The 15,469-nt window shown below is 39.7% G+C and overlaps 1 protein-coding gene across 1 annotated transcript in view; it reads left to right on the top strand.

Annotated features, from left to right (window-relative positions):
- Window positions 1-1,347: 1,347 nt before the first annotated feature.
- Window positions 1,348-15,469, top strand: part of LOC116693541 (probable E3 ubiquitin-protein ligase HERC3) — a 28,303-nt gene continuing 14,181 nt past the window's right edge. Inside the window, 2 exon segments of the mRNA XM_032522550.1 lie at window positions 1,348-1,706; window positions 3,021-3,138. Coding sequence (XP_032378441.1) covers window positions 1,490-1,706; window positions 3,021-3,138 — 335 coding nt within the window. The 5' untranslated portion in view covers window positions 1,348-1,489.

Genomic DNA, 15,469 nt, shown 5'->3' with positions numbered 1-15,469 from the left:
TAATTAACCCTGACAAGGCACACCTGTAAAGTGAAAACCATTTCAGGTGACTACCTCCTGAAGCCCATTGAGAGAACACCAAGGGTTTGCAGCGCTATCAAAAAAGCAAAGGGTGGCTACTTTGAGGAATCTAAAATATAAGACCTACTTAAGAGTTATTTCACACTTTCTTGTTAAGTAAATAATTCCATATGTGTTCATTCATAATTTTGATGCCTTCAGTGAGAATCTACAATGTGAATAGTTATGAAAATAAAGTAAATGCATTGAATGAGAAGGTGTAACCGAGATATACATATAGTATGCTATGATGATACATGCAGATTTAGTAAGAATTACCTGCTACCTTTGGTGCTGGGATGTAAGAAACCTGGATGCATAGCAGTATTTGACAATTTTTCATATGGGTTATTGTGTTAAATGACAAAACTGGATAACATTTATTAATGGGCCCCACCACTGGGAATCAACAAGACCTTGGACTTTTCTTGAAGAGCCTGTTTAATTTTCTTCTGGTCCACGTACTCATTTCAAGGATAAAACTGTATACAGTTTTGTCCTTTTTTACTCATTGTGCTGTATTTTACTGCCCTTACCTTTTTTTTTAATTTTATATGAATGAAATTGTGAATATAAACTTGAGTGGAGAGTACTAAAAAGTAAATTCAACCAAAGACAATTATATCTCAAATTGGCCATTGTAGACTTAGAACTAGAGTACCAAAAAGTATCAAACACAATGTAAATACTATAAATGTTTTTTTACTCAGTATGTGACTTTGTCTGGTAAACACAACGCCCCTCAGTTGGTGGGGTATTTGTCTTTACAGCTGAGCAATATGATTGCATAGGACTCAGTCTTCTGGGAAGTTTATATAATACTATATTAAAAGTTAACGTAACACTAGTGTCCATATGAGTTACTTTATCACTACTAGTACTCCCACAAATCCACATCTGAATGTCTTGTTGAAGAAGGGAACAGACATCAGAAGTTTGTTTTGTAGGACAGAGGTTCCCAAACTATTTCATGTACACTGATACAAATTAGGTCACAGACTCCCATTTGATATGATTTTTTTCCCAGGCTCCCACATTTGATGGAGCTTTACGTTTAGATATTTTATTATCGAATGTGTATGAAACCCACCACCAAATACCAAATTAATTAACCCTAAGTTGAGTATTTCAGTAGTTTTGGCATTTACTATATTCATCGAACACAGTCTAACTACTGTAAACTTTGCATAAACATAGTTCTTGGTCTGTTATCAACTCCAGTTTCCCTTTCGTTTTTCGTTTCACCTGCCTCTGACTCACTGGGCGTGTTGTTTTTGTTTCATCATAGCCTACTGTATGTTTAGTAAGTTGTGTTTTCCGTTGATCATCACAGCAAAGTTTGCATAATCTACCAATCAAGTTTCGTTTCTGACTGACAGAGCTAAGTCATAAGACTCAGCTGTTGATTCTCCAGAACCACTTCACCAAAATGTTTTCATGGGGAGAGGACTGTGAGCAGGGCTTTCGGTTGAGAGCTGGCTCAACTATATCAACAGGTGACCGAGTTCACTTTTTAAATCTGAGTTTTAACATCACGGCTGTGTCAGCAGGTCACAATGTGCTCGCCTTCATCAAAAGCAGTGGAGATGCATTCATCATTCGCACAAATGAGAGCACAGATGGGATAAGGGTCAGAGGAAAACAGAGTGAGTATTTATCTTATTTCCCTGTCTTAACCACGTCGATGCTACTCGCAATACTTTTCTTTTCTTTTTTGATTAAAAGTTTGGGACCACAAACCGTTTCCATGTTTTTGTGCCCGTGCGTCATGAATAAATCCATTCCGCTTGTTTATTGAGAGAACACCCAAATAAATGAAACACCACACCGCGTTTTCCCCTTGCACCCATAGACTGGAACGCGCACACACGCCCGGAGGCTAATGGTTCCTTCTGAAAACAATTCTGCAGATAAACAAACATACTAATAGGAATAGATTACCTTAAACTTGAAGTTGAAACATAGCTTAACCTCATGTTCATTTTAAACATTTCTTATTATGAGTAATGCAAAGTTTGTTAACATTTAAGCTTATACAGCATACTTGCTCTTTTCCTTCACAAACTAATGAAATATGGGACCCAGACTTTTGACATGCCTGAAATAGGCCTGTGCAGTGGCTTTGAGACAAAGGGGCAGAGGTGCACAAGGCCAGGGGTCTTCAGTGTTTTTTAAGCCTAGGACCCTTTATTGAAAGAGAGACAGAGCAAGGACCCCCTGCTACATATATTGTATAAAATGAAGTTGCATATTAATCTGGGCCTACAATGGGGCGGGCTAAAGCCTTTATACATCTGGCACAGTGAATCATTAGGATTCACTGTATCTGTGGATGGCCTTAGTGACTACTACCTACAGGCCAGTAAGCAGTGGGGATTTATATTTGCTAATAATATTTTGGATTCATGTTAAGTCTTTAGTTAAATAAAAAATGTCAACCCATCAAGATAACTGACCAACAACATAATCTTTGAGACGTGGGCCTTAGGCCTCACCAGGACGGTGTTTCTTTAGTAGAAAGGATTTGAAGATATTGTATTTTGGAGAATGCTAAAATTAATTTAACATAAATTGCAATTGCATGCGAACATAAAGAATCATAAAGAATCTTTTAAAATTCCTTTAGAATCCTAAAGTATAAATAAATAATGAATGATTATTATTAAAGATGGCTCTAATTTAGAAATTAAATCAATTTCTGTACTTTTAATAAATAAAAATATGTGATTATAGACCAACAACTTCCTCTGGTTGAAAATAGCCTAAAATAATGTACCCCTATATTTTTTTTCTTATTCTTGTATAGCCAGATAAAAGTATCAAACTACCTGTTGAATGGCAACAGAATGCAGGAAATGACATCTGCAATGTTAAAAAATATATACATATATTCTGGGAGGACCCTCTCTTAAGATTCATCACTTACACCTGCTGTGTTCCTGTGGTCTGTGTTCTTTCAGAGTTTGTGAAGTGTAAAGAGAAGATTCAGGCTGTGAGTTGTGGTGATGATGTGGTCACACTGCTGTCTGAGAGAGGAACAGTTCTCTGTGTGGACGCAACTTGCCCTTACATTCCAAGGTAAAGAGCAGCTCAGGTTATGCCAATCACTGTCCTGAATTAGTAACAAAATGTGTAAAATGTCAGAGATTTTGAACAATGTGACTGAAAAAATTGTCTTCACTTGGATCAGGATTGTCAAACTCAATTTCACTAATGGCCCCATTGGAAAATGAAAATCACATGTAAAGTTATTGACATGCTTTTATAACGTCTTGCGTGCATAGGTCCCGTTCACGGGACCGATTGAGGAGTGGTGACTTCCCTCATAAATGCAGCATCAAACCGTCATAAACACGCTCATGCCATACATCATTTGAAGTAAAAGTCTCATGATTCCATGGAGCCCCCACACAAAGCAATAAGGTGATTACAGCGGTTATAATCATGTCTGCGTAAAAGAAAGACAGAAAGATTGAGTAATCAGTGTGTTTTCCTACTGTCTCCTCGTGTCCTTAATCACAGGCGTGAAAGATCGGCAAAAACTTTTTTTTCCTACATCGCCAAAACATCCAAGCTATAGAATACCACTTGTAATCCATAATGATCTGGTCCCCTCACAATCTTGTATGTGTTCAGCAGTAATTTGACCTAGAGAAATCTAGATAGTGCATCATTTTCGGTTTTGATCGCTTGTAACTTTTCCCCGGGCGCGCTACAAACTCATTCCGTACACCACTAGACTCTCTGGCTTCTGCAGATTCCACTGAACTTTGTTCCAGCCAGTAGCTTCAGTCTATCTCGAGATATCCCTGAGCCAAGCCAATCATATCCCACAGTCCCATTGAGCACGTGGAGAAAGAAGATGAATCAATTCCAAGTAGAGAAAGAGGTCATAACTGGCATCCCTGTGTAGCCAATAAGAAGACGAGTTGATTGATATCAAACATGGCCAGAAAAAACTAACCCTGTGATGGCTCCAGCTCTGTCAAAGCAAAAATAAGGTCTTCTTATGGCATTTCACCATTTCATCAAATTATGATTACTTATTCTATAAATCTATGCATGCAGTATTCAGGTATGTGTGTGAGTGTGTGGATGTGTTTTTGTATTTCAGAAGTATTATATTTTGCACTTTTTGGGCTTTTTTAGAAAAAAGGAAATAAGATAAACGCAAAGCTATCTGTAGAAAACATTCATATAAAATCCATTTTCTAAGTCTTTTTTTCGGATTTTTTCTGTTCAAGTTGAGACATGTGGCTAGGGTACTATTTTGTGTATGTGACCAGTAATATGCTTACAGTAGTGCTTTTTATTATTTTACAAATATTTCTTGGACGGAAATAGAAATTCGTGTTTCTACACTGTTTAGCTCTGTGTCAGTAAGGCCTAGTGTCACACTTCCATAGAAACAACAATTGAGAGTGTTAACTTCCCAATGACCTCAGGATCATCCAGAGAGCCAAAGTAGTGGAAACTGCAGCACTTTTTGGGGTAAAAATTAAGCAAGACAAAAAGCATGTATTTCAGGTATCTGAAGATGTTTTAAACGAAAAGTAAAATATCTTTGATTGCATAATTGCTGTCTCAAATTGTCTTCTCACTTACAGTTTGGTTGACATAAAGTCCTAAAAAGGTCAGTAAAAAGAGTTCCTCACCCTAAAACCGTGGAAAAGTGACAAAAGTTTTTTTAACAATTGACCAAAACTAAAAAAAAAAAAGGCAAAAACGTAGAAAAAAGCCTGACCAAAATTGAAAGTGGCCAGAACAAAATCTGATGGACCAAAGTTGTTCCATGGACCTTGAGTTTGACACATGTGACACATGTCAGCCCTGATGTATTTCTTTTCTGTTTTCTTGTTCTCTCAGGCCCCTTGAAGCTTTGTGTAAAATACCAGTTTCTCAGGTTGCTTGTGGAAGCCAGCATTCAGTTGCCCTAACCAAAGGTACAGTAAAGTACAAGTTGAAATAAGAGTTGTAGGCAATCACTTCATTTTACCACATACCACCGTCCAAGTCCAAGTCCAATGGGGGCAGAGATATAGGCCAAGGACAAATAATAATTATAATAGTTAAAGTAGTTTATGTCAGGTGATGTCATCGTAAGGTGTTAAATGCCAACTAATCTGACCTTGCCCCAACAATAGCACCATGCTTCTTCAGCAGTTGTCTAGAAAACTGAAACTGGAAAGAGTTGACGCTACAAAGAAGGAGAAGGCTATAAGAAGATAGCAAAGCATTTCCAGATGTCATTACCTCTGTTCGGATGTATAAGCAACATGGCCATCATCAGGAACAGTGAAGTTTAAAGCAAGATCTGAAGACCAGAGAAAAATATCAGCAGAACAGCTCGCAGGATTGTGAGAAAAGCACGTCCAAACCCATGTTAGATGCCACGATACATCCAGAAGACCTGGCGACACTGGAGTTGTGGTAAAACGGTCCACTATAAAGAGAAATACTGTCAAACATGACGTCTTAGGAAGAGTCACAGAAAGGAAAACCTCTACGTTCACCACAAAAATCTGCCTTTGAAGTTGGCAATAAGGACATCTAGACAAGCCTGAGGCATTGTGGAAACAAGTCTGTGGACTGTTGAGGGGTTTAAAGTAAGAAACTTTTGGGCCTGAATGAGAAAGGTACGTTTGGAGAGAAAGGGCACAAATTAATGTGAGAACAAACTCTGTTAGTGGTGTGGGGTTTCTGTTAAGCATGGGGGGGTGGAATCAAGTTTGGGGTTGTATTGCAGCAAGTGGCACAGGGAACATTCACGAGTAGAAGGAAAAAAAATGGGAGGTTCATAAAATTTTCAGTAAATTTTATCACTAACTTAGAATGCCATCTGTGAAAAAGCTGAATGTTACAGCAGATGATGGATGTTTACAAATGGATAATGATCCTAACCACCACCTCAAATCACGGTGGATTACATCAGGAGGGTAAACTGAAGGTTTTGCCATGGCACTGCATAATCAGCTGACCCAACTAATGGAAAAATTATAATAGATAGACCGTAAAAGAGCAGTGGAAGGACAGCCCAGAATCTCAAAAAGAACGGAGGATTTTGTGAGGAAAGAATGGCGATAGAGACCTCCAACAGAATTAAAAGACTCTTGGCTGCACAGGAAGCGTTTTCCAAGTGTGAATTACTGGCCAAAGTATCACAGATTATTTATGATATATAATAAAAAATTTTACCTGGGGTGCCAACTTCAAGCCCCACTGTATGTTTGTATTTGTTTAAAATAAAAAAAAGTAGTTCCATTTTGTTGATTGTAAAACTTTATGATAAAGACTGGGCTAGGACTTGGAAGCTAGGCTTGTATCTCTTTTTTCTATTGTGTGGAATGTTGAAGTTGTTATTATCTTGTTTTCTTATACATTTTCTTCCCGTTTTTTTTGAAGCATTCAAAAACAAAGATAAAACTAAGGATGTAGTTCTAGTGACTTAGGGTGAACCATCAAGGTCTGGATCATTCTATATTGATAAACCTCAGCAATCCAATATTTGATACAAGTGGAAAATGTCACGTACGTAGGTATTGTTAAGATGTGCCTTTATTTTGAAATTCCCATTACAAGAGTAGTTTGTTTATAATTTAAATTCTGGAAGAGTTTAGCAATGAAACTGTCAAATGTTATTTTCGATGCTTTTGTATGGGAATATCAATGTAACTGATTGCGTTAAATGGGCGTATGATCGGTCACAGGCCCCTGAATGAATCAAATCAAAATGAGCGTTGCAGACTTTGTGATATCATAAATATTTATCATTGTTTAAGAATCTATACATTATCATTTATGTTTTATTAAACCATACTATTGTGGAGGCTATCCTATAAAGCCTCAGTATTGGGTGGCATGGTGCGCTAACGAGTAGCAAGAAGCTCTTAATCGAAGCATGAGTGTATTTGGGTGGTGTTCCCGTATTATAAAAGTAGAAAAAGGGGGATACTTAAAAAATAGTATTCACCTAGTGTGATAATGATATGTTGGGCGTGTCCACGGCTAAAATATTTAACACCGAGATGAGGCAATTTCATCAGACTTGGCGGCGGTAAACAACTCAATATAGTGTTTCAAAATTAACTGTTTTGTCATTACTTTAAAAAAGCAACAGTTTTGGACTGCACATAAAGGAAACAACAATGTTGCAACCAGTCCGCTACTACTGCAACAGTTCACTGTAGGTTTCCCTGTAGGAATGATTGGAGTCCCCTCCTCGGTGGTAGTTATGGAGCCTCTTCTCAATCGAGACTTCTTCTCAAACATGACTGGAAAAATGGTAGAAAGACAGAAATGGTAGACGTTCATCCTGCATACAGAAATCTCATGACACACAGCCACACACTGGTTTTTTTTTAAATACATGTGGTTTGTAGTGGGCCAAACAGGGCAAATAGGCATTTATGACTGCAAGCATGAAACTTTCATCATCTAATCTACATTCCCAAGGTTCATTCAGGCGGGGAGCGCATTTGTATCTACCCTAATGACCTTCAGAGCTCATTGACCACGCATCGCATTTCTCCAGTTTTTTCTCACATTATAATCCGATTAGATTCCCCTTGAAATTGTTTGTAGGTTGCAATTTAAAGGGAGATTTTTTTTTAGAACAATGCTTGTTCTGAATTAACATTGTTCTCCTTTTCAAACAGTTGGTAGGTCTAAGGAATTAGGTCACAATACCCTCCCTTCTCTGTGTGACGTTACCCCCCCCCCCCCACCATGTTTAAATGACATCTACACCTTGGCATGGGTTGGTTATACATAGGTGATATTTTAATAGCCTTTTTGTCACAGCGATAAATAGTAGTCATTCTAGGCTACATGTATTGATTTTTGTAAAAGTGGCATTTTGGGATGCGACAACAACATACGAGTTATCCGAATTCTTTATTGCCTGCAACATAATAATAATTGACAGCATGATATCTGTGCCCTCGTCTACAATAGTTCTCAGGGTCCAATATAAAATGCTTCAAGATAAAGATAAACATTATGGTTTATATGGGAGACAAACCAAAAAATTTTTTTACTGTTTCTCATGTTTTAGCTATATCAAAAATACTTTCCAAGCTCATCTGCTCCATATTAATTTCGTTAGTTGGAACAGATAGAAAAAAATATAATTAATCGCAGCAATTTCGACCTTTTTTTCTGATGTCCCATTTTGTAAAAGGGAAACATTAGATTACCAATCCAAATATAGGAAACATAATGAGTATATCGCAGTAAGGCGGTCAGGCATTTCTGTATTGATATCATCTATTTATTCTGCTGATAGATCGACTTTTCTAATTATATCTGAAGCAGAACACATGTAGCTAGCTAATGTTATCATCCCTTGTGTCTTTTGAGTCCCACAGCACACATAGGCTCTCAAGACCCACAAAAAAACTAAGGACCGGAAAATTATGTTGGGAAATAACCTCCTTAATGTGAATATACAATAATTCAACCTGAATGACAACATAGTTTATTTTAATGTGTTAATAAAACCCTGATGATGTATTAGTGTTTCAGAAGATTTCTGCTCATGTTCAAAACTTTGTGCAATTCAAAATATATTCTAGTCTGTGTCTCTGAGATTTGGAGGAGTCGAGATATTTTGGAAAAGAATAAAGTCTAATAAACAGGCATACAAGACTAATGTCAAATATTTCAGAAAATAATCCCACCTGCAACATAGTATCGTGTGCAGTATGTGTTGCTCTCTCAGAAGATGTCTCAGTTATTAGGCACTACATATTCAGCTCACGTACAAGCACAGAAAATAGTTGCCAATTGTACAACAGTAAAATAGATTATTATGGCAATTACTGAGTAAAGAGAAAAACAGGCATGCATAAGTGGTTTCTGCAATAGAGTAATAATAGGCAGATGCAAGCAACAGGACTGGAGTAGGTTTTTACAATAGCAAGGGGCCAGAAATGGTTGTTTGATATGTAGGCTTTATAAATAGAATACAAAAATTTAAACCAAGTAAAAGCAACAACGAAAAAAGTTTCTTTACAATTACAACACCTTTACTACAACTTACCACTATATTTTATAAAAAAATTAACCCAATTTTAACAACTACACCACTCCCCGTATAAGTATATGAGTAATTTACTGTTACCTTCCAATTGTGCTAAACACCTCAATCCAATAATGCTTGTGGTAAGAGGCTTACGATGAAGTAAAAGTAGGCGCACAAACAGTTGTGTGGCACAGTACTGGGGCTATGGAAGATAAGCTAGCTAAATTATGTCCACAATCCAGATGTTTTGCAGTTTTATGAACCTTTCCACAGAGGAGCTGGATGCTTATAACCTATATGTAAAAGGGTTTTGTTAGGGGGGGGGAGGGGGGGAGGGGGGGCCCCACCTTAAAGTATAAGAAGCGAATTACTGCTTCATAATTTGACAATGTGTATAGCACTATTGCAGTAGCTTTCAAGTAGCTGCATGTGAGCTAGTTACACAGTTGGTTTACGGTTTTGACCAGCTTGTTCTTAAGCTGTTAGCTTTAACATTTGCTATACAAGGGGTATAACAGCGAAATTAATTAGAAAAGTGTTTGTGTGCTGTCAGGCCTGGTAATGATGTTCACGTGTTTGACCTATTTAACAAAAGTTATGGTTTGTAGAAGTTTGGTGGTCTAATGTACATGTCGTTTGTAGGATCCGGTTTAGGACTGATATGTGGACAAAATCGATATCAGGATTATCAACCAATTCAATAATAGCCTAAATAATCATCTTGTTATGTATTTCATATTGCTCCATTTTAACAAATGTTAAAAGGATGAGGGTAAATGTAGAGAAAGGGTTATTTCTATTAGCATATTAATCAGGAATGCAACCATTGAGACTAAGAAATACATGGACAGAAACCAGTACACAAAATGACATGAAACTATTTTCCAGCTTTTGCTAGTGCCTGCCCAGGCTGCCACGGTTTTTCATGCCTAGTGTATAGAAAGGGGGCATTACCCAAAGGAAATGATGAATCAGAATGGTTAGAACTGGGTATGCTTACGTGTGAACATACAAGTCATCACTTGCTCCACGAGTTCTTAAAACAACAACCCTACAGCTCTAGCTCAGAAGAGAACGGCTGCATGGCTGTAGATTCTGCACTTGCTTTGAGGTGTTGTGGTCTCTGTGAGCAGAAAACGGATGATTACCAAGGGTGGCGGCTTATGGATGCGACAAACCTGAGAAGATGGTGTGACGCTGTTTAAATTCCCAAAGGACATTGAAGGCGTTTTGCAAAGGGGAGCAGGTCCAGCGCCAGACGCAGCCAGGGGTTGCCTCACCCAGCTCTTAACTAATCTGCAGCCAGCATTTTGGAAGGGAGTATTTGAGCCAAGATCACCCACAGGGGACTCTAAAGCTAAAGCTGGTGCTGTCCTTCAGGTTTGTCGTCCTCACTGTTAGTCTTGCACGATGGAGGGGTGGTGAGAAACTGCCTGCCTGCTATCAACGCGAGCATACAGCGAAACCAAGAGAACCGTACCATAAGAGTGAGTAGTTGATATTGAATAAGGAAAGTTCCTGTGAGAGAAAAGCAAGTTTTTTCAGTTCAGAGAGGTAAACAAGCCGCTTGGTTGTTTAGGTGTATTATATAAAGGTATTATTCACAATTTCTATACCACTTCTGTTTTTACTACTATCAGGCAGATGCAATGAAATTAGCGTCATTGACTCGGATAATAGTGATGGAGGACTTGACGAAGGACCAGTGAAAAGAGGGGGATGAAGCCGGGGAAAAAACAAAGAAGAACGAACCAGGGGAGGAACAAGCAGAGAGCATGACAACATGACACTTTCATTTTAAATGCCATTTGAGCATATTTTATGCTAAAAGTAGTAATTAATCTTACAGGTGGGTGTGAGATGTGTGGCACCACCGGCAGTATAAGCCACTTCTTTTCAAAGACTAAGCGTTTCTGCAGTCTATCCGTTCACGTTCCTAGTCACAACTCCAGAAGACCTCCTATGGCACGACTGCAGGTGAGAAAATCTTTCAATGAGCTTGTTTTCGCAGAGCTTTATTTTTTGACACCCGAAGTGATTCGACACTGTAAACTTGTGTCACAAGTTATATGCTTTGCCTTAATTAAAAGGTGCTCTAATAAATGTTCACACGTGTTTAGCTACAAATTGTGGACACATACAGCAAATCTCCCCAGAAACCATGTACAAAAAAGGCGTTGTCTCTGAGACAACCCGGGTCGACAACGGACAACTAAAAAACAAACCTGCTGACCAACCTGGCGTCCTGTCGCACGAAACTAGGATAAGGGATTAAGCACCTTGGATTTTTATTCAAGTTATCCTGGATGAATTTGCTTTGACTCGGTTGCACGGAAACCAGTGAATTAAACCCAGCCAAGTACCATGGAGATCTTATTCCTTTGGGCTAGCCTGGTCAGAGCAGGCTAACAGCCGGGATAAGAGTAATCCTGGAGTTCATGGTGCAAATCAGCTGCACGGCTGCTCCGAAAAAACGTGTTTAACAGATTCTGGTGCTTGGCATGTGTTCTGCTTTTTTGTATTAACATGCATTAGCTACTTGTCACTATTGGTTGTCTCGAGTTGATTTAAACCCTACTATACAGGATGTTTAGATGGTTAGAAATGGTTGCACTGGCACCCAGATGCGGAGTGGGAATTCACGGTGGGAGGTAGTGTGTCGAGGCTGCCTGGCGTGTGGACGCGGACCAGTGCCCGGTGGCCCTGCTGGTAGCCGCGGCCCGGGGGCCGGTGGCGGTGGCTGCGGGCACAGGTGAAGGTGCCGTGGCAGACATGCCGAGTCGGTCAGTGTCCACTCTCTCTGTAAAAGTAGAGATGAGCGGCACAGCTCCGTGGTCTCAAGGCTTCAGGTTACGAAGACAGCTTCGAAGATTACGTGTGACGCATATTAATGTAGCGATATCGTCAGATGATATAATGGCCAGACTGGTAAAGAGACCAATAAAGGTCATGATTTCATGTTTCTTGGGCTTATCCTCTCCAATAAAGGACAGTTGTGTTCTAAATAATCCTTAATATGTAGGCTAAGTTTTTATTACAGCACCATTGGTGTAAGAAACTTCTCCATGAGTTCACTACCTGGACCAATAAAGTGGCCTATATACAGACATATGTAGTGTAGTTTACATTCATCACAAATGGGAAAATCACAATGCTTCTTAATCTTTTTATTTTGGTGCGTCATTGGTCAGAAGAATAAAAAAACAATGAGTTATTGTTTATACATATGCTTAGAGTGTATTGAAGTCAACTTACTTCTTTTTCTAGTTTGTTCTCCCTTTCTGATTGGCTGTATGAACATATAATTGTTACAAAGAATTAGTAGAGCTTATAGAGATGTGTGCATAGGGTGTAAAAACATGTTCTCGCGTGTGGAATAAGGGTTTAAAATTAAGCCGATAGTTCCGTAGGGTCCATCCAGAGGAACATTAATTCCATCTGCTCACTTTTAGGCAAAAAGGCTAAATAATACATTTTATTTATAGAGTGCTTTCATGTAGGCTTGTCAAAGGGACAACTATACAGTAAAACCAGCATATTTTCTCAAAGAAACAGAAACCTAGAAACAAGCATTTTAAAGCTAAAACACAGTGTAAGCCTACAATTTGTAAAAATGTGGAGTGACTATAGGCTAAGGTAGGATATTTAAACCACTTACATTCAGTAGGTCCGCTATGGTTGGGCTTTTCTCTCTGTTGATGAGAGCGTATTTCCCTTTGGAATATTTCTTCCCTCTCGTTACTTTCCATATGATATCTTCCCCTCTGTTACTGTTCAATTAGAAGATGCTGCCATTGGGTAGAAACATATGGCCATGCGTTTCTCCATCTCTGAATCAGTAAATCTGTGATCGATACGTGGTCTATTTGAGAAAGCCGTGAAAACTTAGCACTTATCCAAGCTGTCTACACCTGGCTTGGACATAGCTCACTGTCATCCTGGCCGGCAAAACGTGCAACCGATTAAGCGGGGATGCGATGAGCAGTCACATAAGTCAAGCTGTGCTTTGCTCACTTATCCTGGATTCTTTATTCTACTTCGTGCAACAGGCCCCTGAACCACGAAGAACAACAAACATCCCGTGTTCCAGCGTTCCAGGTTCAGCCAAAACCGACAAGGATTTGGGGTGGATGTGGGGGGGGGGTTAGGCACAAAAGCGGAGACGGGAGGGGGCGGGATAAAGAGGAGGAGGAAGGGGGAGAGTAGTCTGTTCTGTTTGAAAAATACTTTACATTGCTAGAGACCTTTAAATAATTCCAAACTCTTTTGGGGAGTTGGTCCCCGACTCTGACCGTAAGTTGGGGGTGTGAGAGGAGGGGGGGGGGTGGATCGGATGTTAGTATTCACAGTGGTGTTGTTTTCAATTTATAGCTTCATGAATAAATTAATTAACACAACTTATGGTAGTATGTGTCCACTTGTGGAGAGCAGTGGACCGGGGCTTTCTTCTTGCACCTCCTTCATCTAGCTATGCTTATTTCCCAATTCCATCCTTCTTATAGCACAGTGAAGCGACACTCTCTTCGACCCTTCAATTACAGGACCTGGAGATTTCCATGTATCAAACTCAGCAGAGCATCTCTTGCTTAAAGGTGGAGCGCCGAGATTAAAGGAGTACATATAGCTATGAAGAACTGCAAAACAAGGTGAAAGTAAAATGTGGTCTGCCACCTCCATGTTGTGGTTTTGTGTTAATATTGCTTTTTGTATAAGTTAGATACTCAGCAAAAACAGACCCTATTTCAATCGTGTGTAGTGTGTTGTGTGTGTTGTGTGTGTGTGTGTGTGTGGGTGGTGTGTGTGTGTCTGTGTGTGGTAGTGTGTGTGTGTGTGTGTGTGTGGTTGTGTGTGTGGTGTGGGTGTGTGTGTGTGTGTGTGTGTCAAAGATGACGTTTAGGGTTGCAAATGTATTTTCATTTTGGTGTATAGGCATCAGTTCCATGATAATTACGAACAAAAGGTGGCGGTATTTTGCAAAAAGCTATCAATCGGAGGAAAAAATGGGGGAAGAAGAAGAAGAGGAGCGCCGCCGGATGAAAACATTGCACAACAGACAGAACATTTGCCCCCGAACTGGCGGCTGTCTGCGCAGTGTGGCTGGCTTCTTTCACGCCTTTCATTTAACGGAGACGTCTGCGTATATAAAAAAGAGCGGCAAAATGGTGAACAAGTGTTGCGTTGATTCAGCTGGGAATACTAAACCGCCCGGACCTCGTCTGTCCACTCGGTTCCCCACTTCGGCGACCCCATAGACTGAGAGCAAGGATGTGGCTTTAACATGGACGTAAACACTCGCTCAACGTTCTCACAAAGCTGTCGTGTGCCAGAAGCACTGTGATTCCGGACGATACTTACGACTGCTGGCCTTGAGCCGAACCGCGGTCCCGGCTCCTTAAGTCCACCGCCGGCCCAACTCACACTCTGAGACACGTGACCCCACGCCAGTGTTAGTTACCGGAAACAACTGGTACGTGTAGCTGGGGTGAGTGGTGTTTTCGTACTGGGGGGCAGGGAGTTGTCGGTTAACTGCTAGCTTGGGTTTTAGAGAGCAGGATTAAATTACACAAAAACCACCGATGTTTTTTGTCAGTTGGCATACATAATGCTGACTTGCCATTGGTGCACATTTTGATATAAAATTATACTAAATTCTGTTTGATGTAGCATTATTTACGAGATTAATAATGAGTCGGCCTAATAATTCATGTGAAGGTAAATGTAAAACAGACACAAAGATGTAAAGTACAATGGGCCTTCCATTTGTGATCCGAAAAAGTATATTAAATCAAAGTGTACAGGCAGTTGATGTAACGAAGAGAAGATGGAAAGGTCTTAATGAGCACATGTTATTTTAAAATGAATGGCGTAAGGCATGACAAGTAAGTCAGTAAAACAAAAAAAGTGTACCTTGAATAGGAAAAGGATGTGTGGTTACTCGATCCTCGTAGACACGAAAGGCCGGAAATTGACTTCGAAATAGTCGTCCCTGGGGACTAATGTCGCTAGTAGTAGTAGCAGTAAAAAAACAAAAAAAAAAAAACAAAAAACACCCCCCCCCCCCCCCCAACAAAAACTAGAAGGTTGGTTTCCCGTATCCAACTCTTGCTGTGTTGTCAACGCATAGCTGTTCTCACGACCGGCATGGGGGAGGGTCGGGAGGCGGGTTTTCAGCTTTCCATCATGGAGGCAAACAAGGTGAAGTTGGGTCTCAACTTTCAAATACATCGTATTTTTCTTTGATGGCTCTCGGCGACGGCCCCATATTCTAAACAATAGGAAATGAAAGACCATTTTATTATAAATACGTTAGTGTTTTTTCTAGCAAGAAATTTATCTTTATGAGCACTGAGTATTTATATATTTTCATAATATTTTGTATCGCCCCCA

The sequence above is a fragment of the Etheostoma spectabile genome, chromosome 8 (assembly GCF_008692095.1).
Source record: "Etheostoma spectabile isolate EspeVRDwgs_2016 chromosome 8, UIUC_Espe_1.0, whole genome shotgun sequence".
NCBI lineage: Eukaryota > Metazoa > Chordata > Actinopteri > Perciformes > Percidae > Etheostoma > Etheostoma spectabile.
Note: the sequence above shows the minus strand (reverse complement) of the source record. Positions and strands in the feature narration are given on the sequence as shown.